Raw genomic sequence first — 25,995 nt, 5'->3', positions numbered from 1 at the left:
CCATTAGCAGTTTTTTTTTACTGGAAAATGCAGTGCTTGGGTCAGTCAACACTGAATCAGACACCATACTGGAAAGAGGACAGGGAGGAGTGGTAGCCCTCCCAGAAGGATTAAACCAGTGACTTTGGCTAAGATTTTCAGAAACTTACATACAGATTTCAGAGACTTGTTCTCCTACACCCTTCAAGTCTTCTCCATCTTCATTTGGCCCAATTCTGAAACCCTTTATACCAAAATTAAATTATCAGAGTCAAGACCTCTGACTGTTTATCATTCAGTTACCTTTATTTTTTTCTCCTCCTATATTTCACTTACACAGTTGAGTGTATATATATATATATTTATATGTATGTATGTATAAATAAATAAGGATATGGATCTAGAGATAGACATAGATGCAAACAAGATATGTTCCATGTATTAATAATATTTTTTCTTGAAGCAAGGTTTTAGGAAGGCCAGCAGGGATTCAGGAACAAAGGAGTGCATTTTGCATTTTCTGTTAGTGCAATTTATTATTTCATAAATATCAAATAAAAAGGCTGTAGCTGCTGCTGGGGTCTAATGTTGAGTGGCAGTAGCTGAAAAGAAAAAAAAATATGGGAGACTGCTTAATTTGCTTGTTTTGCTTTGGTTCTGTATTGCAGTTTGTTAATGTATAGCAACTCTGAGTTTTCCAAGAAACATGGATAGGAGATTTTTTTATGATAAATTACTGATAAATCAGGATTTGGATTTGGTGCTTGGTGACTATATTTTTAATTAAAAATACTGTACATTTTTCCTTTTCTCCCTTCCTTCTTCCTTTCCCAGACATAGTGCTAACATAAACCTACACCGTAAATTGTTGACCAAAGAACTGGATGACATGGGCCTGGACACCTCACAGCCTTCTCTTAGTAAGGACCTCCGTGATGAATTTTTGGTGAAGATATATGGCGCTCAGCATCAGATGGGACTCGACATAAGGGAAGACACCTCCTCACCTGCTGGTACTGAGGACTCCCATATGAATGGGTACGGCAGAGGCATGTCAGAAGACTATATGGTCCTAGACCTGAGCACCACCTCCAGCATACAGTCCAGCAGCAGTATCCATTCCTCAAGAGAATCTGATGCAGGAAGTGATGAGGGCATTCTCCTGGATGATGTTGATGGGGCAAGTGACAGCGGGGAATCTGCCCACAAAGCAGATGCCCCTGCCTTAGCTGTAGGTATGGGCACCGATGTCCCAGGATCCCTCATGTTCAACAGTGTTTCGGTGAGCAATGGTGGGATAATGTGTAACATTTGCCACAAAATGTACAGTAACAAAGGAACCCTCAGAGTGCACTATAAAACAGTGCACTTGCGAGAGATGCACAAATGCAAAGTCCCTGGGTGCAACATGATGTTCTCCTCTGTCCGTAGCCGAAACCGGCACAGTCAGAACCCCAATCTGCATAAAAACATTCCCTTTACTTCAGTAGATTAGTTCAAGGATGGACAGAGCATAATGCCAGCTCTCAGAGAGGGCCCACAATATCTGAACTGCCATATACAGTCTCCCTTTATATATATATATATATAAATATACATATATATATAATCTTTTTCTTTTCTTTTTAACAAAAGAAAGAAACACCAGGTGCTTTTTCCCCTTTGTTGATTGTTGGTTTATTTTTTCCCTTTGTTTTGGGATAGAAACAAAAAGATGGGATCTTTAATTCGGAGGGAGAAACACTTTATGAAAAAAGCAAGCAAAAACAAAAAACAAGCCCACAGAAAACTTGCAGTTGTCCCTAGTTCTGTTAGAATGTTCTTGGTCATCTCCAAAGAGACAATTTGTTCTACCCATGACTTTTGCCTGAAAAAAAAGAACAAAAAAAACAACAAAAAAATTGCAAACAAACAAAAAGAGAAAAAAAATCTACTTAGTTGTCTTTGTGTCTTCTAAGCATTGGGGATAACGTTCTACTAAGCATGGCTGTTACACTTGTATATATATATGGAGCCTTGACAGGCCTATGATGTAAAACAATTGTATTGATGGTGGTTTAACTCTTATTTTTTTGCTTAATTTTTACAGTTACTTTCAGCTGTTAGATAAGCAGGAAAAGTAGTTTGCTGGCTAGTTCTACTCATTTATGTTAGCTTTAATGCACATTTTTAAAAGAACCACGGTCTTGTTTTGACTACCTGCTAGATATAAGTAATACAGAGGTGCTGGCATGCTTCACAGTACCTGATCTGATACAGTTTTTTTGTCTTGTACTATTACATAAATCCAGTCATGCACTTTTTCGTACACTACAAGGGGATGTGTAATAATATCCATGCTTTTTTTTTTGTTAAACTATTGCCATATTTTCAGTAAGTGTCTTTAAAAAAAATACACTTAGATAAAAGTGGTCTGGTCAGTATGAGGGCATGAATGCCAAACAAAGAGTATTAGTGTTTAGTGTTAATACAAAAGTGCCAACTTTGCACACATTTTGAAAAATGAAATTGTAGTTATTCACCGTAAACACAGTTGTAGCTTTTGGACTAAAGGAAGAAATACTGGGGAGGGAAAAGGGGTAAAGTGAAATACAAAATTCTTGGTGCTTTTTTCAAGTGCCAGTTATTACTAGAAACAATAGTGCATCCTTATTCCTTATGTACTACATTACACAAAAGGAAAAAAAACCAAAATCATGTCACGTGTGAATCAGTGGAAATTTTTTTTTGTCAAACATGCATAATATTTGGGGATATAAATGCTGATACTACTTGTCACAGAACAAAGATGAATATAATTTTGTGTGCTTCTTACTATGGCCTGGATTTTTTGTGGTGTTTTTTTTAAAAAAAAGGAACAGGGAAATAACGTTAACTATGTTGTTCTGTAAAGTTGTCTTTTTTGCAATGGAAAGTGCTGTCGTATGATTAAGGCATGTCTTATAGAAGAAAGCAAAAGAAAATAATGGCAGAAGCACTTAGAAACTCTGAAAACATATGCTGGACTTTTTATTGGGTAACTTTCCCTTTGGTTAAAATTGAAGGCCAGAAAAAAAAGATCTCTACATGTGTTAATGTTTTATGTTTCACCCACATGGTTTGTGAGAAAATAACAAAAGTCTAAGAAAGATAGTGAGCAAGAGGGCGAGCATGAACAGAAGAGGGAGAAGGAGCAAGCAGCTGAGAAAGAGAGAAAGAAAGGATGTCCTCTGAATAGTTTAATTTCCGGTGTTTACACATGTTGCTTGAGCTGGTAAACCACACTGGCAGCTTTATTTACCACAACGTACTGGCCGAGTGATGGTATTTACTTAAGTTCAGTCTACAGCCAAAACCATTAGGGTGTGTGCTGTATACTCTTTTATTTATAAAAACAATAACAATAATAAAATCAAAATACACAAACAAACAAAAACACAAGGGCTATTTCAGCATACAATAAAATATCCCTTCAGTGAGAATGTGTTCCTTTTCTGTATTTACTGACCCAGAACATTAGTCTTCTTAGCCGAGAGTTAGAAAAGCTCCATTGTTTCAGCTTGTCATTGTTTTGATTTGCTGTGCATTTTGATTATTTTTACCTTTATGTCCACTTGAGTACTCAAATCTTGTTAACATTTTGTAGAGGAAGCTCTTAATATGGATTTCCTCCTTTTCAGTACCCTTTATGCATTTCAGTATTCTTATTTCCAAAAGTAGGAATCAATAGCTAATAAATCAGTATTTCCAGTTATAGAAAATAAAAGAAAAATCTTTCTAAATGAGTTTTCACTATGTTCCTAAATTACAAACCTCTGATCATTTTTTGATACTGTACACTGATGAAGCCCTACAAACATTTGTGGATTCCACAGAAAGTGTAAGGAATATTTACCACCTGGTTTAACAAAAAGAAACATTATAGTAAAATGCTAAGCAATTTCGCTGACTTTTTTTCTTTGGTCTTTTTTATTTTTCTTCAAAGTCTCAAACACTTTGCCTTGTTATATTGAGTGGAGAGATCTACACCACTTTGTTGTATGTTGTGAAAGCTCAGTGTGTTTGTAAGTGAGGGAAATTAGAACAGTAAAGGTGCATTTTTCTAAAACACATGGGCCTTTGTAGTGTTATCTGTACTGCACTCCCATCCCTCCTCCCAAGCTCTTAGGAACAAGCAAGATGGAAAGTCGAAAAAATAAAACAACGAAAAATGAATAATACCTACAGAAAGAAAATCCCACAGCTTTGTAGTACGTGTGGCATAAATAAATATAATTTCTAATGAAAAACACATTTAAGCTATATAATTCCTCACTGAATTAATTACTGTTTTGCATTCTCATTTCACTCTGTTTCTGTTAGAGGTCAAATGGTTTTGGTAAACTTGTTTGGAAACTTAAACATCATCAGTAGATAAATTCAGCAGATGAATTGCATAGGAAAAAAAATCTGTTTATTATACAAAATGAAACAGGATGTTCTAAAAAATAAAGAAGGAGGGGCAAACCTCCAACAACTGTTAGAAGCTCTGCAATTCTACTTTTATGGCATCCTAAATGTCAGTCGAATTTTGCTTAAGCTATGTAGGACATATCATCTCCATCTTGTGGACAGGATATTGCTCACTGTTATTTCTAGGTGAATCAAGTGCTTTATTCAGTGGAAGTGATATTAATGTCAGAACAGTCTTTGTTTTACAAGGACACATACACTTACACTGAATTGAATGGCATTTCCCTCCTTCCTACTTAACATGCATCTCTATGAGAACCTGTGTTTATCACAATTGTTCCTGTAGTGGAATTTGTATCATTGAAGTTATCTGAAAAATCCTTATAAAGGTTGTTTGGTAGAAGTTTGGTTTTACTGACAGAAAGTAACATTTCTGGGTGATCTCAGCAGTGACCCAGACTGCAATAAGCATAACAACCAAACGTTTCATGTGTCCAGCACAGGGCATATCTGTGATGATGAGACAACAAGACAAGTATTGTGCAGTTGCTTATGCCATCATAAACCTGTGGTGATCGCTTCAGTTTCCAAACCTATCAGTCTAAAGCTTTTTACAAGAATTAGACCAACTTTGAGGGAGAGACTCTTTGTTTTACACAGACTTCATTCCTTCTTGTTTGGTTCTTGTAGTTATTATGGTCGTTCTTCTCATGTTGTTTCACTGTTACATTTATTCAATGTAGTTGTATTTTTGTGTAAATATCAAAAAGGCTTTGTCTACTTTTAGGAAATAAGTCTTCATACTGATCCTTCTTTAGAAACAGAACTAATTGCCTGGAGGTTGTTAGGGATTTTTCTTTGTTTTGGAGAGGGGAGGTCAGGAAAGCAAGTGATACTGGTTAATCACTAGATATCTGTTGAAAACTTGTATGAAACAATTTGGAAAGAAAACAGCACAAAGTACAAGAATGGAATCCAGGAACTTAATTTTAATACCACTGTTGGCTCTTTCTCACTCTTTACTGTTGGACAGATGACATAACTTATTTGCTTGTGTTTCAGTCTGTTAAAATATGGCTAATGCTAAAATGATCTTCCCCATAATGGTGCTCCTGTGAGGACTAATTAGCTGGTATTAGTAAAGAGCTAATTTAAGTCATAAATATTTTTGCACACCTTACAATATTTTTCTGAGCTATATCTCAACAGTTTGTTATGGCTGAGATTTTAACTTTGCTTCTTAAACTGCAGCTGGCTCCATGGTGACACTGTAGTCATACACACAAAATATAAGCACTCTGTCACTGAGACGCAACTCAATTTGACAAAATGTGGAAAGTATAGATTAAAAAGCCTATTAGCACATACACGCTGCTCATAAAGATCTCTCAAAGGCTTTTCATGACTGATCTCATAAAATTTGCATGTTTCCTAGGGATCTGTAGATACTTCATACAGCAGAAATTGTGCGCCATATTTGCTGTGAGTAAACTTCAATCTATATCCTTCCTTCCTTCCTTCCTTCCTTCCTTCCTTCCTTCCTTCCTTCCTTCCTTCCTTCCTTCCTTCCTTCCTTCCTTCCTTCCTTCCTTCCTTCCTTCCTTCCTTCTCTTCCTTCCTCCCTCCCACCTTTCCTCCCTCCATTCCTTCCTTCTTTGCTTCCAGAGCTCAGATACATAGTGATTCAAGTTCTGATCTGTTCCAAAGATAGGAACCATTTACAAGACCAGAGATGTAGTTCAAAAAACTTGTCCTTCAATGCATATGATATTTTAAGATCAAAGTATTTGGTTTGGACTCATTTTTCAGAGGGTCTTTAGGAATGTCAGCTGCCACCAGAAAAGGGGACATCTTTTCAGAAATGTGTTTTTACTCAAATTCTGCAGGACATTTTTACAGCATCATTGGTAACAGGGGAAGGAGTAAGGGAGGGAAAATGTTTGGGACAGGAGCGCACACATACTCCTCTGAATTTTTTGTGCCAGTTATGTGAATAGAACTATTACTCCTTCTTCTGTCCCTGAGGTGTTTTTGTCACTTTTCTTTTGGGGTTGTGTTAACAGAATTACTGTTTTTTTATTTCAAAAGAGAAGCAAAGGTATCTGTACTAAGGGCAAGGAGGTAGCAGGCATTCTCTGTGGGGAAAACATGAGTGGCAGACATATAATGGCAGCTGGTATATGTCAGTTCCTACTTAGGTTTGAGGTTTTTTTTTTTCCTTATGTCACTACTTTGCTGCTATAGTAACTCAACAAAACAGTGACTGTAGTGCTACTTTGCTAGATAAGCATCAGCATATCCTGCTGTCACCACATGATGAGTTGGGCTTTTTTCCCCCTCCTGTACGGACATAAAAGGAACTCTTTTCCATACTCATTTCTAGTTTATGAACAAAGCAACATCATATGATGGACTGAACCTTTCACCCACGTTTGCCCAAGTACATGTCTGTTCCAGTTCCATGGTTTCTGTCTCTTCTTGCCAAGCAGCATTATCACTGCCTAGAAAATGGCCTGTAACAGACTGAAGCAGCAACTTTTTTACATATTATCTTGAGTCTGTAGTTAACCAGTCTTATGTAGCTTGTTTTCTTTGATCAAGTCATGATATTGAATGACAGCTTTGATTTTTTGATCAAGATATTGATCATGTTTATCTCAATACTGTTGCTGTTATGTTTGGCACTGGCACTGAAAGGAAAACAATTCTGGACCATGAAAGGGTTAAAAAATGGACATGTTTTTGACAAGTCCTCTGACTTTTGCCAGTATTATTGTTCATTATGATGACACTGTATTTTTTTTAAATAGCAGCTGTAGTTGTCATAAAACTATTTTCCCATTCCTCTCCTTTAAAGTGTGATGTTGTAAATTCATGTGACCTTTCCTGCAAAGAATAAATATTTCTTTTTTTATATAAGATCTCAAGACAAGGCTTGGTTTGTAACAAATAGTGGCCCATTACAAAGCAGGAAAAAAACCTGAGCTGAGCAGAAAGAAGCTTCAGTTCAATTTCACCTCATATCTTTCTAATAACTTACTTGTCACTTTATTACCTTCCAGTAATGTGAATGCTGCTGACAAGACTGTCACACTAACAGCAGACAACACCCTCTCTTCCTTAGCCCCAGCTCTCCTGGCTACTTATTGCACTGGCCCTGAAGGGACACAAACTAATAGTGTGCTTTCAAGTTCAGCACTTGGCCATCAAATATAAAAGGATGCGTAATTGCCTGTTTATCCCCAGTGAAGAGGAAATTGAGTATAAGAACCGGGCTTTCCCTCCTGGTTACTTCACACACACATGCATGCACACGCACGTATCTGCAGTGAGTGAAGGTAAGTCCCATCTGGAGTGCTTCGATTTGTCTTTGGGAACCCCAAGGCTGCCACTGGCTGCTCTATCGAGCTATCAGGCAGACAGTAACAAGATGACTTCTTAACAAAAGGTCAGCTGAGAAATACTGTCTGTGATGGCACTTTTGTCTGCTTATGTAGCAACTAATTGCTTTGTATTGGCATAAGCCATACTGTGCCTTCTAGAAATAGTTGTGTGAATTTTCTGCGGGTCTTGTTGCATAGGTTCATTGGCAATCAGGGTATGCAGCCTTTTCTTTTTCTGATTCAGCCCATCTTGGCAAATTTCAGAGCGATGCCATCCTCTCAAGTTCTTATAACAAATGCCAGTATCAGATATCCTTTCTGTCATAACAAGAACATCTGCTGAGGTCAGTGTGAACCTCTGTAGAGTGTTAGGGAAATGTATCTGAGACACAATCTGCTGCCCTTATATCAGGAAATTTTTTTTCAGATTTATCCCTTCATTTACAAGAACACCGCCAAGCATACAGGCTCCGGAAGCACTTCTCAGAAGAGTCCATCAGGAGAGATAGAGTTTGACAGCAAAGTAGGTTGGGACCATGTGCTCTCTTTTAAGAAATTCCAAGTGTATGAAGGCCCATATACCCAGCTTCAGCCATTTCCCTTCTGTTTTATTGTACACTGACTGCTGAATAGCAGTTGAAAATTCAAGTAGTAGGAGGAGCAACTGAAGCATGCTTTCCTTGCAGGGTCAGCAGTGTTCCCTTGCTAAGATCATAACACCAGATCCTATGTCTGCTTGTGAGTTCTGGGCACTATGGGTTGAACAGTGCTTGTGGGCTGTGCAGCACCAAAGAATGAAAAAATGGGGTTCAGGCAAAGCCAAGACTGGGGCACCTAAACGCAGCCATTTGGAAGTTCACTATTTTTAATATCCTTGCATCAATTCATGGCATTCATGGGTTGTGAGTCCTCTTTGCTGGTTCTATGCTAATACTAGCACTACGTGGTAATTTGATATTTGCTGCAACAGAGGTGATGGAATGCACTGTAAATATGCTGAGGCCTTTTTACCACAAAGCTCACTGATCGTTTCTCTCACTTTTTCTTCCGAGTGTATCTGAAGCTGTAAGGGTGAAACCATCAGACAACTTCCTTAGGCCTGTTTGTTTCAGAAGTGTAAAGCCTGAGCCCAGATTCTGCTCCCCTGTCAGCTCCGTGTGCACGTGGCATTCATGAAGGTGGGAGCAGCCAGGTTAGCTGACCTATGATGATGAGCTTGGGCAAGCCTAGCCGCTTTTCTTGCTGTACCATTTCTGAGGCTGTTTATGGAAACTGAGGACTTTTCTGATTAAAGAAACCATCTGGGTCCTGTCTCCGTGTGTGTGTGTGACTGACAGACAGACAGAGAGTGAAAGAGAAACAGACACAGTTTTAGAACAAAGAAATGGGCAATATTATACCATTTTCATCACACTTACTGATATATATTTCCTCCTGTGTACGTACGGGCATGAGAATCATGAATGAGCAAATGTCTAATGCGCAGAGAAATTTATTCAGATGTCCTACAGATTTCATACACTGCTTCATTCAAACATTTGGTGAAAAATATTTTAGGAAAATGGAAAAAAGCATCTAGGGCAATTATGTTTCTAGAGAAGAAAGAGAGAGCAAGACTAGCTAAGTGATGCATAAAGATTTTATAAGGCATCCGTTGTCAAACAAAAGGTTGAGAATGATCAGAGGATAATGCACAGTTAGGATGGCAAACTCATCAATAGTTAATCACAACCTGTCCACTTCTGTTATGAAATGCAAGAGGCTGTGAACAGCGGCGCTGGGGGACCAGTGGCACTTCTGCACAGGCGCGTGTGTGTGCCTGAGTGGGGGAGCATTACGCAGTCACAGCGTCCACCTCAAGACTTTGATGCACAATCTGCACCCTTGTCCTCTCCTCCCCTTGCAAAATTCGGCATTGATGTGTCAGCATACATCCCCCCAATCACCACTGTGAAACGGTACAGTAGCCACACGGATTGTGATTCTAGGGAAGTTCTTCTTAGTTTACCCAATGACCTACAGAATGAATAGAGTCACTTAAGCTGCATACCAACTAAGGCTGATTTCTTCATTATTTGTCAACCATACTTTTGCATTTGGATTACTGTTTTTGTTTTTTTTTTTAATTAACCCTTGCACAATCCAGTTATTCTCTCCATTTTCTCATTTTCTTCACTTGTCCCCACTCATTCTCCTCTCATTCCAAGAAAGTCTCTTATTAAAGTTCTCTCAGAAGAGTAACACATCCTCCCTATGGTCTCCATTTTGGAAATTTTTATGCACTCCACCCATGAAAATGGTCACAGTTTGTAAAGTGACAAGATGAATAAAATGGTCACTGTTGTATGCGTGTCTCATTTAGCTATTTCTAAACATGGAATTCAGCATGCTGTTTTTTCTTGTGCAAACTTTGGTTCCTGTGTCTTATGGGCCTCCTTTACCTATAAAATAGCTATTTCTTTATGGGCAGCATTTCTGTTCTCAGTTCTTGCCTCTCCTCCAATCTATAAAGAAAGTGGTCCATCTTCCAATGTAATGTATGTGTGACAGGTGTGTAAGTAAGCTGTCCTGAACTCTGAACACATTCAAAATTTACCGTGGCTGAAGCACCACACTTTTTCTTACTGCAAGCAGGTCACAGCAACCTGTTTGTACCTACGAATATCTCACTGTAGCAGGCTTACACCTGCGGCCAAAGGGGTCTGGAGTTTCTTTGTTTAATGGAAGATTCTTGCTCACTGCTACGGTTGTTTTTTTAACAGCTTTGACTGAGAAGGTCACATGGGCCGAGAAACATGGCAATCTCCTGTTGTAGCCGTCTGCTCTGTTTCAGTTCTCCTGAGCTGGAAAGATGGAAACCTGACTGGGGGTTCACACAAAGATGTAAACTAGGATAAACTGGATTTGAACCTTCATGGATTTGAGAGTCTTTAGGGGCCTGGCAGCAGTTTCAGTCACAGAGGCAAAAAGCCTGGAACCCCCCGATCTCACTGGGCATGGGAGGGCTCACAGTCCAGCTGCATCCCCACCCCACGCTGCTCACCAATCCACCAGCCACAGTGGGGGTCTGCTGCATGGAAAACAGCAAGCTTGCTGCTGAATTGAAGCTAGGCTTATTCCAGTGCATTTTCTCAGAACGTTTTCCTGGGGCACGCTCCCCAACCCCAAGGTGCAAGAAAGTATGGAGTCAGGACCTGACGGACATTTTTACAAAGGTCCTTCTCCGTTCAGTATAGATGTGGCTTCTTAGTTTCACTGTTTCTCAGTGTGAGCAAAACCTGAATGCTCCACTGTTCTGCCTGCAGAACCAAAGCATGCACTATGGAATATGTCTGTACAAGGGGATATGAAAAACTGCATCATGTTGCTCTAATAATTGTGACATTGGTAGCTTCATAAATACTGTATGTACTCTAAACAAGTTTTTTCCATTAGTCGTCTGAGGGAATTAAAAGTCCTGTTTTTAATTTGACATTTCTTTTCTTGTGTTTTCTGTACTGTAACTGTCCTACAGTATGTCTTTTGCATAAAATGCATAAGGTTTTGGGGATATAAATGGAGTTTTACTCATACTTTGTCCAAATACCTCTTGTAATTTGTATCAAAATTCTTGTACAATTTTTATATTAAAGATTTATCAGTCACTGACTTTCTGCCTTTGCGTCTCTCACTTCTTCATCTCTCACTGATTCAAACAGTACACCTTTCCATGGAAAAGCATGTGATTATGGAAGGATGCTCACCTGCAAGTTTTGCACAAAGCTTCTTTTTGTTTGAGAGCTGCGTACTATGTTTAAAAGGTTTGCACATTTGCTAGAAGTAGAATAGGTAAAATTTTACAGGGAGAGGCATAATTTTTTTTCTCCCCTGGCTTGTACACATTTCATCAGAAATATCATCATTAGTTTGGCGTCCAGCATCCTATAGTCTTACTAAGTTTGTCATGCCTGCACAAACCTCTCAAGATGGACATTGCTCACGCTTAGATACATCTGTCAGATGAAGTAATTGAAGTGAAAGGTCTTGCCAAACTCTTAGTGTCCTTTGTAAAGTCTGTGTGCCTTTACAAAGCAGAGGCACACAGCTCACTAATCTCAGTGTTTGAGTAAAGAACTTTCTCATGCTTTGAAATGGTGAGGATGTTGGCCAAATGCATCTCCTCACTGACCTTTGCCTGGTAATGTAGGGCTGGGTTTGTAAGCATTTGTCACCAGGGGTTTCACCGTGATTTGTTTTGGGCTCCATACTGACAAGAAGATGGTGTGGTGTGTGGAGATGTTTTGAAGTCTCACTTGCAGAGCAGAATACTTCTTTTGTTGAGAAATCTTGTTTTTCTTCTAAGGAACAGCTGTGGCTGCTGGCACAATGTAAGTAAGATTCTACTGGAGTGAGTGCTCTTGGTTCAGACTGAGCTCTTATGGTGCTGGTCATTTTATACACACTGCATTTTTTATCAGTAAAGAGAACAGAGGAAGAGTTGTCTCATGATAGGATTTTTTTTATGCATAACACTGTGCTCGGGGGACAAAAAGACTGTACTACAGGCATAGCTGAGTTGATGTCTAGGACTATGATTCGTGTGAATTCATTCTACAAAAGAAGGTCAAAAGACAGGTTTGTCAAGTGCTGCAAGGTGCTGGTCATTGAGGCTTTGATGCCTCAAAACATGAGTATGGGCTGAACTTTAAACGCATATACAGCCCTGTTTAGTTCAGTGGGAATGGATATCTGCAAATGAACCCTTCTCTAACAGGTTAGCTGGACTGGAAACAGCATGTCCAGTGTTTGGCAAGAGCCAATAAGCCTTTTTTGGTTGTTTTGCATTTCCTTATCAGCAAAATGAAAGCAATTGGACTCGTCAGCTGAAACTGTATGAGGTGAAGGGATGGAGAAAGGGATATGAAGGCCAGTTAGCATTCACTAAGCACTGTGAACTATAAGACTGAAGAATGTGATTGGGTGATTAGCTGGTAACGCGTAGTCTGAGGGATATGCCCTTTCCTAAGCTGTCACCAGGTCTATGCTTTTGCAGCTCTCCTAGCATGACCAAAAGCCAGTTTTCTGCAAAACGTTTAGCTCTAAAATTAGGACTTCACCTTCGAATCCCATTTATTTGCAAATGTAATTTAGTCTAAGTGCTGAGAGCCATGAGCAATATACATACAAGATGTCTGCCACAGGTCCACTAACTAAAGGCTTGAGAGTGTTTATTCAGTTTGCCTGGTTTTCATCAGTCTGATATAAAACAGCCCAAAAAGGAGCAGAATGCCTTTAATGTTACTGACTAGCAGTTGTTAGCTTCATGTCATTAATTTACTTGTCACCTCTTCCTTCTCCTTCTCCTTCTCCTTCTCCTTCTCCTTCTCCTTCTCCTTCTCCTTCTCCTTCTCCTTCTCCTTCTCCTTCTCCTTCTCCTCCTTCTCCTTCTCCTTCTCCTTCTCCTTCTCCTTCTTTTCTCACCTGTATTCCTTTCGTTCTTCCATTATTCTTTATTTTTTCTTTTTGTCTTTTTTCTTCCCTTTCTCTTACTTTTCCTTGTTTCCGCATTGTTTCTCAGCAGGAAAAAGAGGGAGAAAGGGGTAAAAAATAAAGCTTAAGCAACTTAGGGGAAAGTCAACCTCTGTTGAGGCATGTGGTTATCCTCCCATGTTATTAAATGTCATAGATGTGCTAATGTAGTACTGCATGGAAACCAAGCATAATTATAATCTTTTTATCTAACACACCTATAATTGACATGAATTCTCCTAAAAAAAATTTTATCTAGGATAGGGTTTTCATACTAAGACCACTAGCAGGCACCCTGAAAGATTGCTTTTGGCACAACTTTGAGCTAACTGCTTGGGTGAAAGCCCATCAAAACATGCTGGGCCACCTAAAAGCTTTCTGCCTGCTTGTTCACTCCCTGGAAGATGACAGTATGACAGTAGATCGAATAATTTAATAATATTTATTTAATAATAATTTAATAAAGCCACTCCTACAGTAATGTTGATATACCAACAATGAGTAAGGAGTGGTAAGAAGTGAAGGGGGATGAAAAGTACATTAGTTTGCCTGAACTAATATTGGGGAAAAAAACCCGCCCTCTATTGATCTTATATGAGGTGCAGCTAGTTTTAAGTCACCTGACTCACGCTTACCCAATCCTTACCAGTATTCATCAGAGACAGTGTAATGAATAGATATTGATTTACTAGGGTAGCTGGAGATATTTCCCCAACAGTGACCCATTGATAGCTCTCCTATGGGAATACATGCAAGTGCAGTCCTGCAACATAACTTACTGTGTTCCGGGTCCTTCAATTGATTTTGTTTGAAGAAAAATTGTATCTCCAATGACCTTTAGCTGAAGCCTCCCTGTCAGAAAGAACACAAAATCACAGTCAGACCAAATAAGTATTGCTGCTTACAGTCCTGTCTGTCATGGCAGAGCCAAGGTAGCTATGTCCTGTGTTTATGCTGTGGTCTTCATAGTGTCCCAGTGCCCAGCACAGCCCTGTTTTCAGGTGGCAACTTCTTGCCAGTAACCAAAAAAAATACATATCCTATTATAGCCTTTCTGTTTCTCCCTTGTTTCAGATAGATTTCAATTGTCCCAGCAATACTCTGCTGATCCTATGATAGATCCTTCCAAGGTGACGTGCTTCCCACAACAACCAGAATATAATTTAGCAAAATATCCTGTGGAAGTAATGCCATTGAACTGGTAATGTATCCCAGTGGAGTGCCTGTCTCAAATGCTGTCTTGCTGAGAAGCTGGAAGATTTCTGAGCATTTTGCTATATCACGGTCATTGAATGTCCCTTTTAGAGTTTCCTGTACTTCCTGGGATTTTTTTCTCATGGCAAATTCTCCAGAGCAGCATGCGCAGATCCCCATTTTTAGCTCTATTCCTAAACACTATAGCTGTACCTAGAGGAAAATATCACCTATGGGTATGAAAAGTGGTGTCAAAAGGGGTGCTAGTAGCAAGAATAGAAAGAATAAAAGGAATTTACAAAGAAGAGCAAAACTACCCACCCCAAAATGCATGTTTTAGAAGTCTTAGGAAGAATGTCTGACTTGCCAGAGGTCAAGATGACTCAGACTGCAAAATTAAAGCTAATAGCAAAATCCTTTTTCACTGGGTAAATAGAGTAAGACCAAGCAACAACATGGAGATACTTTCTGACAAAGTGCAGAAGAGGCTTTCAAGATCAAACGTGGTTCCAGGATTTATCAGATGAACCATTTCCCTGAGAGTCTGGACAGCACCAGCGCTACTTTGCCAAACCTAATCCAGCCTTCATTTAGAGCACTGCATATAGTTCAGTTGTCCACGGACAAGCCAAACAAATTCAAAGAAAGGCTGCCCATGCCTGCGGAGAAGGAAACAGGTGCTTTTATGATGGTAGTGTAAGAGAGTTTGGTTTCCATAGTTAATCAAATGAGAACTGAAAGCATGAATGTGCTGCATAAATATATGACAATGGAGCAGGATGTAAACACTAAAGAAAAAGAAGAGTTATGTATGCGAGCAAGAACAAATAGCTATATATAATTTTATGCTGGAAAGGAGAAACAGGTTTACATACTGAATCGGAGAGATTCTGGATCAGCCCACCAATAGCAGCAGTAGAGGCCAAAATGAGAACTAGCTAGATGACAGTGATTGAATCAGTTTATGAGGAGAATTAAAATACAGTTATCTGCAAAAGCAGGAATTGAAATCATTTCATCTATACCCAGTGGTGTTTAAGTAAGCAGACTGTTATGAGGATAAGTTCAAGGCATTTGGTGTTCCCTTCCGTACTACACTACACAGTAAATATGTTTATCTTGGCAACTCATTCTCTCGTGTCTTAAAGACATAACTATTTTTTACCATATTTGATGGTAATTTCTGCATCTTACTAGTCCTTTCTTGAGCTAGTAAAAGTACCCTTGCTATATGAAACCCTTCTTCTTTCTTTCTAAGGTATTATCTTCATGCAGCTGGCCCTCCTTCTTATCTTTGTCTTTTTTTAATCACTCATTTTTAAGATTACTTTAAGTTTTCGTGGTCAGAGCATTTGATTTTGTTGGTCTAACGTATTTTAATATTCTGTTACGGTTTGAATTGTTTCCCATATACAAGGACTCAGATAAATCTGAAGGGCTACAATAATTAAGAATCACACAATCTGTGTTGCAGAGAGTGGCTTCACATTATTTGGATATGTGATGAAAAAAACTTACAAGCAGTTTAGCGCAGAGTTTATCAGGGCTCCAGTCATGTGCGGTATGAAATTATTTGAAATTGCTATGCCACTTACCAGTTTTTAGAAAGCTTCAGTCTTTCAAATTTAAGTGATATTACAAATTCAAAGCACTCATAATTTCACATTTTCTGTCCAACAACTCTGATTTTCCTTTTGTGTGTGTTTATTGCAAAGTAAAAATTTCTGCAGCATCAAAATTATGTAAAATTTTAGAATTAAACTATCTAATGCAAAGAACTTACACAAAGTCCTGTCCTAAGTGCTTCACAGGAATTTTTTGCTCTGAAATATACTTTAGACACATATTCTCATCCTCTTCTTGGAGATGAATAATAATGACATACCTTTCTCAGTGATTTAGGAAAGAGGCTGGGAGGTATCAAATATGCAGGTAGTCTGGAAAATCTTCTATAACTTCAGAAAATACAAAATTTGAAATCTTGACATAAAAAAAATATTTCTTAGCTCTTGGGTTATTTTATAAAATGTAAAACATTACAGTTGCTGTGTAAAATTTTCCATCCTGTTCCCATAGCTTCTGGCAGGTGTTCACATAAGTTTACACTCACTGAGCTCCATTTTGGCCCAAATGTTTTCAATCCAGACTGGTGAAGGAAGGCTCTAATCAGAGTTTGACATGCGTGGGAGCTGGTAGAAACCTAGGCTGTGTGTCCTAGATGCAGTCTTGTAATTAAGATCAGAATAACAAAGGTCAAACCCTTGACATACTACAGCAGTCAATGTCCACTGATTCCAGTGATAAATACTACATGAATGAAATGTAAATTGCAGCTGGAGAATTTCATTATAGTATATATACATGCATATTGGCTTACAAGAATTCTAGTCAAGAGGTGCACCATGTTTAAAGTTTCTCTACAAATCCGCTAAATTCTAACTGAAAATATTGTGTTTTCCTTAAGCTGGCCACAGCCCAGAAAATGCTTTGCAATGACTTCTTTTCTCCTTTTCTTTTTTTTTTTTTGTGTGCAATGTCTAAGAACCTAAAGCTGAAATTCCTAAAAGATGGAGAATGCTGTTACGTTGCAAAGAGTATGTCAGGGAACCAATTCTGTTAATATATTAGAAACAAATAAGCTATAGCAAGAATCTGTATGATTACAGATGCCAGGCCAAAAGAAAACAATGTCAACAAGCATAAGGGTTAGACTCACAGCTTCTGGATCAGTAGAAGTGTTAATTCGCCAAGATCAAAGGGTCAACTATGTCTAATAAAACAAAAATAACGGGTGATTAAACAGCTTGCAAAATACAGTTGTACGTCATGTTAAGGCAAGTTTTCAAGGAGGAATTTTGGACACATGAGAAAACTTCTCACCTTAATTCAAAGTAACACATCAGAGCTGCCTTCAGAAATAGCTTTAGTAAAGCCACTAAATAATCAGAATCCAGATATAATCAACTTCATATCTTCCAGAAAACAGTTGTTGAAGGAGAAAAAAAAAAAAGAAACTCACAGGACACATTTTAAATGAGGATATATTTTTAAAAAACTGTTCAAAGAAAGTATAACTTTGTAAATTCCTAGGTGCAATGTAGAGAATAATTTAAGGTATCAAATCTTTCAAAGTAAGTAGGAGAAAAAAGAGAGCAGGAAGGCCTGAAAAAGTAGACTGCTCTTTTCTTTCTAGTTTAGTTTCCTAAGAAAATGAGTGTTAGCTATCTGGCTGCATATATATAGGCTCTCCTGTGCTTAACTTCTGCCTCTCTGTCCTGTCCCCAATAGTATGGCAGATGGACCTAATTCAACCAAATTTACTCAAAGTCTAGAAACACCAGGAGAGTAGATGTGAGTAGGAAAGGAGGCAAGGTACTGACCCTGGGGATAGCTGCAGAGAGGGGAACAACTGAAGGAACCTCTCCAGTCAGTGTTTCCTATCCAACTAAGGACCCATATCCAGGGGAAAAGACATTAGTTATCACAGAGACATTTGCCTGATGAAAGCCATGCTCTGGCTTACTGTGGCAAGTGATTTTCCTAGTCTGTTCTTTTTGTGTTTTGTTTCTGTGTTAGGTCTCAGCCTTCCACTTCAAAGAGGTGATGCAAAGCGTCTAGTTACTTGGCCATAGCGAGGGCTTAGGGAGCCAGCTACAGATCATAGAATCATTGAATCATAGAATCATTAGGTTGAAAAAGACCTTAGAGATAATCATATCCAACCAAATCCACAACTAAATCATATCCCTAAGCACTTCATCTACCCACCTTTTAAACATCGCCAGGTGTTTAAACACTTTTTTAAACACCTCCAGGGATGGTGACTCAACCACCTATCTGGGCAGCCTGTTCCACTGTTGATAACCTTTTCTGTGAAGAAATTTTTCCTAATGTCCAATCTAAACTTCCCCTAATGTAGCTTAAGGCCATTCCCTTTTGTCCTTTCACACAGCACTTGGGAGAAGAGACCAACACCCACCTCTCTACAACCTCCTTTTAGGTAGTTGTAGAGAGCGACAAGGTCTCTCCCAGCCTCCTTTTATCCAGGCTAAACAACTTCAATTCCCTCAGCCAGTTCTCATAAGACTTATTGTCCAGCCCCTTCACCAACTTTGTTGCTCTGCTCTGCATGCACTCCAGGACCTCAATGTCTTTCTTATAGTGAGGAATCCAAAATTGAACACAGTGAATGTGTGGCCTCACCAGTGCTGAGTACAGAGGGAGAATCACTTCACTGGTACTGCTGGCACACCATTTCTGATACAAGCCAAGATGCTGTTGGCTTTCTTGGCCATCTAGGCACACTGCTGACTCATGTTCAGTACGCTGTCAACCAACAGAAACCTTGTGGTTGGTGCATACTACAGGCCACCTGATCAAGGAGAGCCTCCTGATGAAGCCTTCTTCCTCCAGCTACAGGAGGCTTCATGCTCGTGAGCTCTCATCATACTGGGAGACTTCAACCACCAGGTTGGATGGGACCTCATCTTGTGGAAGTTGTCCCTGTCCATGGTGGGGGAGTGGAATTAGGTGATCTTTAGGGTCCCTTCCAACCGAAATCATTCTATGATTCTGTGATTTTATGATTTTCTCTTTACAAGTTCTCACTTCATCTCTGTAGTCCTACTGAGATGCCTGCCCCTTCTTCTAAAGTTCATATATTTTCTTGTTTTTCCTAATTTCCACCCAGATCAATTTACTCAGCCAGGCCAATTTTCTTCCCTGCCACCTCATTTTCCGGCACAAGGACGGCTTGCTCTTGTGCCACCAGAGCTCCTCCTGTTTATTGCCCATGCTGTGTGCATTGATGTAGGTGCACATCAGCTGGGCTGTTGATCCCGCTACTCTCCTAAGGGGAATAGTCTTAATTCGAAGGGACTACTCAATGAATTGCCTAACCCTTCTGTGGTGCCATTTGAAGTGCTATTCGTCACCTCCTGTGAGGTGGCAGACCAAGGATCCTTGCCAGCACACCATCTCTTAGAAACTGGAGTGCTATTCCCAGGCTTTTTTCAATCAAGCCTGGTTATGTTCCTCTCCCCCCTTCATACCTCGTTTAAAGCTCTATTAATGAGCCTTGCTGTCTTCTTGATGAGTATCCTTTTACCCGTTGGGGACAGGTGTACCCCATCCTTGGACAGCAAGCCTGGTGATGTGCCCTTCAACTAATGATCAAAGAACCCAGAGTTTTGCTTCTCACACCAGGTTCGCAGCCAGTTATTTACTTCCTGCCTCTTCCTATGCTTTCCTACATCATTCCCAGTAGCTGTAATGACAGGGGAGAAAATAACTTGTGCCCCAAACCCCTTCATACATCTCAAAGTCCTGAAATCCCTTTTAATTGCTCTCAAATTTCTCATTGGGTTTTCATTACTACCGAATTGGAAAATCAACAGTGGATAGTAATCCATGGGCCTGACCAAAGTTGGTAGTTTTCTGCATTTTCCCTGCATGTCTAACTGAGGCCCTAGGGAGGTATCAAACTTCCCTGAGTCATAGGTCGTCTGCAGACTGGTCCTTCTCCCTTTAGAAAGGAATCCCCTATGACAAGAACCTGCCTCTTCTTCTTAACAGAGGACATTTTAATGAAGGCTTAGTGTGTCTTACCCTGGGGAACATGTCTAGGCTGTGAAACACACGATCCTCATTGAGGTTTGGTTCCACTCACAGAGCTTTGTATCTGTTGTGCAAGGGAACCTGGGAGCCCGAGTTTTACACAGGGAACGCATGATTGCTGTGCCATGCAGGAAGCTGCTGCCGTTCCCCTCCATCTCCTAAATTTCTCTCATTTGCTGAATGGAGATAGGACGGGGAGTCTTTTGTCATATAGCCCACCTGTTGGGTCTGAGACACGGAGCATAGGGTGTTATTCCAGTCGTCAATCTCCCTCTCACACTCTCTGATGGCCCTCAGCCTACTCACCTCTTCCCTAAGTTCTGTAATCAATCAGAGGAGTTCCTCCACCCAAGCACAACTCCCACAAGTGAATTCCCCACTGGGGTCTGATACTGGTGCAAGAGGGGTGCACGCCCTGCAGCCTGGTGTCTGCGTGGCAGTGTGCATGCACTGTCTGGGAGCCTGCATCAGTCATGGCTGGTACAGAGCTTGGAGCAGCTCTAGTTTTCTGCCAAGTGGCCACCATGGTTCTCTGGTCCTCCTGGCCAAGATCCAGCACCTTCCCTTCTCACCCTGCTTGCATGAACTGCTGCACAAACTGCCACACCATGCTTTTCTGACACAGCACGCCCCTGTTTGTCTGCTCCTGTTCACAGCACTCCAGTTGCTGTGCTCCCTGGGCCCCATTTAAATATCCTGCAGTTGCTTCTGGGACCACCTTCCTTCTCCCTAATCCCTTCTCCCCATCAGCCACCACGTAGGAGATGCTGCTTCCAGGATTCAGGAGCCCCTGCCCGTCCCTCCCTCCAGGGTCCCTGGGCTTCTCCTGCTCTGATACACTCTCCTGTGTTGAAAACTGGTTGGATGGCCGGGCCCAGAGAGTGGTAAATGGAGTTAACTCCAGCTGGAGGCCAGTTACAAGTGGAGTTCCTCAGGGCTCGGTACTGGGTCCAGCCCTGCTCTATGTCTTTATCAAGGACCTTGTGATTCTCCCTCTGTACTCAGCACTGGTGAGACCGCACCTTGAGTACTGTGTTCAGTTCTGGACCGCTCACCACATGAAGGATGTTGAGGCTCTGGAGCGTGTCCAGAGAAGAGCAACAAAGCTGGTGAGGGGGCTGGAGAACAAGTCTTATGAGGAGCGGCTGAGAGAGCTGGGGTTGTTTAGCCTGGAGAAGAGGAGGCTGAGGGGAGACCTTATTGCTCTCTACAACTGCCTGAAAGGAGGTTGTGGAGAGGAGGGAACTGGCCTCTTCTCCCAAGTGACAGGGGGCAGGACAAGGGGGAATGACCTGAAGCTCCACCAGGGGAGGTTCAGGCTGGATATCAGAAAAAAATTCTTCATGGAAAGAGTCATCGCGCACTGGAACAGGCTGCCCAGGGAGGTGGTTGAGTTGCCTTCCCTGGAGGTGTTTAAGGAATTGGTGGATGAAGTGCTTAGGGAGATGGTTTAAGGGAGTGTTAGGAATGGTTAGACTCGATGACCCAGTGGGTCCTTTCCAACCTGGTGATTCTATGATTCTATGATTCTATAATTCTATGATAACTGCCCCTTTGCCTCAATATAGTGCCCAGCTGCAGCATTAACCATGTCTGCTGCCAATGCATGCCGATCTGGAACATCCTGGAAGCTCTGGACACTGTCAGTTCAGCACAGTAGACAACTGGAGCCAGCTGTGTCAATGTATCGATGCCATTCAAGTGGGTCTGAATTTGCACCCATGATCTGTCTTTCACAAGGAAGCAGTAAGTAGCTATGAAAATTATTTCAATCACTGCTTATCATCTGAAAAGGAGGAGAGCACTCTCCACTCACCCCTACAACAACTGCTGTGGCAGGGGTCACAGTCAGGAAGGGTGCCCACTTCTCCTGCCACCACCTTCCTCCAGACCCCACAGCTGTTTAGGCAGATCTGGGCCACAGAAATGCTGCTCTGCTGAGCTGTGGTGGAGGAGCACATTGACACCCACTAAGCCTGATCCTTTTGAGGTTTGCCACCCCACAGCTTGCTAAATCCAAGCATTCTGCTGCAGCCAGTGGATCATAGTCTGCCATGAGGGAAAACCAGCAGTTTCCCAAGGCTGGATGACAGCAATTGATGCTAATGCTTGCTGAGAGTTTTGGTTGTTATTATTTTGGTTTTCTTTTCCTCTCATTATTGAGTCCATTATTGCTATTGCTGAAGCTATATGGCCAGAGTTCAGCATAGAGAGCAGGGCCCATGAAAGAGGGCTAATCAGTAACCAGAAAACCAGCAAAATGCTCATCACCCTTCTCTTGTCATCTCTATATGGCATTGCAGCAGGCAACTTGTTCATTATTATATCCCTGGGCAAGCCACTTGGTCTCAGCAACCATTTCAAGAGTCAAGACCCATATGCTAAGTCATTAAAGCCAAACACATTTTAATCCATAATTGTGTGAGATTTATTTAATTTAGGGTTTTTTATTTATAGTTTGATTGGGATTGTAATGTATTTTCAGCTCCCCATACCGAGATTTGTCAATTTTTACTGCGTCTTTTAATTGTGTTCTTCCAGGCTAAGCGCCAGCAGTTTTCCAAAGCAGGCAGCTTGCAAAATGTCTTTTGCTTCACTGAGGTGGTGGAGAAAAAGAAATTTATTTGCACCTTTTACCTGAACTGCTTGAGAGAATAGCTTATTCATTTACTGATGGGAAGGTAATAGGTACATGCACCATACATGGCCATTGCTGAGGGTGCATATGCTAAACCATGACCGCAGCAACCGCTGTATCCTCTTCTTTAAAAAGGGGGTTGCCTTCCTCAACCCTGATTTGGTTCCGACTCTGGCTCTGTCAGCTGCTCTTAGTCATGGCTCTGTCCCTGTTCCCCTTTTCTCGAGCTCACCCTCAGCAGGACGCTGGGCAAGGGGTGTGTAGTGTGGAAGGACTCAGGAGTACAACACCTCAACTTCCCTTGCTGTACACCTGCTTCTGGTCTCCTTAACCACCTGTGCCTCAGCAGCCTTCTTTGCTCAGCGTATCAAGCTTCAGCATTCCTCTGGATCCCAGGGCTTGGTGGGCTCCCCAGCAAGCATGGTGCTGCTGTGCTCTTTCCTTTTTAAACCAGGCAGGGTGCAAGGAGGTCTTGCTCCTGGCCTTGTTCCCATCACTACTGGCAGATGGATGGCAGAGTCCCGGCAAAATACTCTTGGGAGCTTTGCTGGCGTTCTTGCTGCCAGTGGGACAACAAGGCTTAAGTTTGGTCTGTAGTGATAAGGAAACACCATCACAATGCAGATTAAGCAAAAGATGCCATTAAAAAAAAAAAAAATATTTGATGGTGACCACCATGGGAGCAATATGTTATTAAATGTTACCATGCAGTTTGTGCGTGAGGGAGGTAGCTCTGAGGGACTGACTGGCACGGCAGCTTCATTGTGCCTATCCAGTAGTTCAGAAAGTAATGGAGTGAATATCCTTTCCTCATAACTTTTAATAAGACAGTTCATCAGCTGCATTCACTGCATCCAGATCAGGAAGCTTGACGAGGTGATTTGTACCAGGGAAGCACATCCGGCAGGCTCAGTGTCAGGTCCCAGTGAAGGCAGCTGTGAAGTACTATACAGATTTACCTTCTGTGTAGTTAAGAGGGCAAACTGGGACTTCCAGGGGACAGAAAAAGCCACCCCAACTGAATAGCTGTCAAAGTGATAATCCTAAAAGAATACATTTGCTCTCTGCTGCTTCTTTATACAGCGCCTGTATACCTGATGAAACTTTTCAGTCCTCATGAATTAAAAGGGGTGGAGTTTCCATTAACACAAATGAGGATGTCATACACCAAGATCCTGGGACTCTGAGAGTAGACTATTCCCTTGAATCACCATAAATGGCAGAATCTTAATAGAAATTGACTCCTTTTTTTTAACTTTAATAAACCATTTAAATTGTTACATTGTTATTGTTCTGCAGCAGGATTCCTTAAAAAAAAAAAAAGAAAGAAAGAAAAAAGACGAACACTGTCTTCAGAATCTAGATTGGTTAAAAAAAACGTATTTTTCTTCATTCAGCAACAAAAAAGACAATCACAAAACGCACAGATGCTGGACTATTTTTTCCCACATAGGTTTTTTTGATTGACCTCATTTTTGACAGCCAGCATTACTAGAAATTTGGAGGTGAACTCTGCCACTGTGGAACAAGTTCAGTATTGATGTGCACTTGACACTGACTCCTGGGGATGAAGAACTATGGTTGTTATTCTTACAGCAAAAAACCCAGAACAATTCCTTCACCATGATTAAATACATATAGAGTGTGCATCTTTGTATGTGCCTAAGGTGTAGAAGATTAGATGAACTTTGGGCCACTGCCCGCGACTGTGTTGAAGGACCTGGTAATGCTGTGCTAACAATGAGGGTCTACCACTGCCTGAGAGGAGATCACCAGGTTTCTCACACTTCTGTACCACAGACTGGTCTGTAAACGTTGTCTTTCTTGGCAACAGCAGAAAAGCCTAAATCAAAATTCCTGTTCTTCTCCTTGTGTCTAGTCTGTGAAGGCCTCTGTGGGATCAGGCCCTTTAATTTTCTCTGATTCTGTTGTTAATTTGAATAAGCACTTAAGCTGTTTCAAGATTTATTTATTTTTTAATGAGCATTTCCCAGCTATTTCATTCTAACAAAGTGGGATGGGATTAGATAACATGTCCATTTTCCCATTCACAAACAAGCTGCTTGCTTCCAAGATGCAATTATTTTCTTTTACCTGTTTAGGAAATAACACTGCAGAAATATCTCTGATGTAGGCGGTATGTTGCCTGCAAAAAAAATGGCTGAGGCATGGGCCTATTAACCTGCCCATGCTGCACTAACGATTTCACTAACACTTTACCCTCACATGATTGAACAGGGTTTCCCTCAGATGACTGGACAAATGAGAACAGATGATCAGGAGAGTTCATAAAAGTGAAATATCTGATAGCTGCACCCCTGTTGCTCTTGTGTTGTGGGTGAATCTGCATTCACGGGGGTGAGGAGAAAGAGAAAGGGAGATAATTATAAAACAGCCCTGTAATTACCACATAGAGAAAGCTATGCCTCAGTGAGAAACTTCTTTTAAGATGTGTACAGCGCCATAGGCACGACTGCCAAAGTCTGCTTTCTCTTACGCTGGCAGAAATCTGAAACAATTCTATTTTCAGCCAAGTGACTTCAATTTGCACGAGAAGAAGTGAGAGCTGAATCTGTCCCTTCAGTAAAAACAGGAAGGGTGAGAAAACAGAATGCAACCTCATCAGACAAAGGTCCCTCAACTATTCTTACTCCCTAGGGAAAACTTCTTCTCTTCCATGGTGTGGAGTGCCCTATATTGGCTTTTTTCACCTTCTTAGGAAAATGTGGGCAGTGTTTGTGGAGTCGTCTTTATTATTTTTTAACCTGAATGATTATTTCACTTTTACCAGCTTACCTTGCACTGCTAGCAAAATAAGAAGCAATAAATCTTCATCAAGGCTTCTTCGTGTGGGGTGAATAAGCAGCGCTGATGCTGATTCCTTAAAAAACCTCATTTCTTCTAACATAAGCCCTGCTGAAGATGGTCATGTCAACTGATTAGACTTTTTACTTGGCTATATTGATTCTGTTCTACACCGACACGGCCCATAATGCTGGCTAATGTTATTGACGAGCCATCAGTCCTGCAGAGACATGTGGGGCTTGCAGCTCTCTCTGAACCACAAAAACCTATCCAAGGACAATGATGGAGAGGAAGAGGAAGATGCAAGCAAAGCACTCAGGCTGGCTTCATTCGGCTTGTAATACATTAATGAAAGACATACACTCTGTGGGAAGAGACAGATGTGGCTCTCCAGAAGCCATTTATTTATAAAATAATTATGAATGCACGGTTGAATCATGG

At 40.8% G+C, this 25,995-nt stretch overlaps 1 protein-coding gene across 13 annotated transcripts in view; it reads left to right on the top strand.

Moving 5' to 3' along the window:
• Window positions 1-25,995, top strand: part of BNC2 (basonuclin 2) — a 356,783-nt gene that overhangs the window by 327,533 nt on the left and 3,255 nt on the right. For 6 of the 13 annotated variants that reach the window (XM_054053481.1, XM_054053483.1, XM_054053484.1 and 3 more), the window contains one exon: window positions 814-11,424. The exons of 1 other annotated variant lie outside the window; for it this stretch is intronic. In XM_054053481.1, coding sequence (XP_053909456.1) covers window positions 814-1,474 — 661 coding nt within the window. In that variant the 3' untranslated portion in view covers window positions 1,475-11,424. Of the gene's footprint in view, window positions 1-813; window positions 11,425-25,995 lie in introns of those variants that run through there. 6 more of the 13 variants (XR_008447643.1, XM_054053492.1, XR_008447642.1 and 3 more) reach the window with 5 other exon arrangements.

This window comes from Cuculus canorus, chromosome Z (assembly GCF_017976375.1).
Source record: "Cuculus canorus isolate bCucCan1 chromosome Z, bCucCan1.pri, whole genome shotgun sequence".
NCBI classification, from domain to species: domain Eukaryota; kingdom Metazoa; phylum Chordata; class Aves; order Cuculiformes; family Cuculidae; genus Cuculus; species Cuculus canorus.
This window is presented reverse-complemented; position numbering and strand designations above follow the sequence as displayed.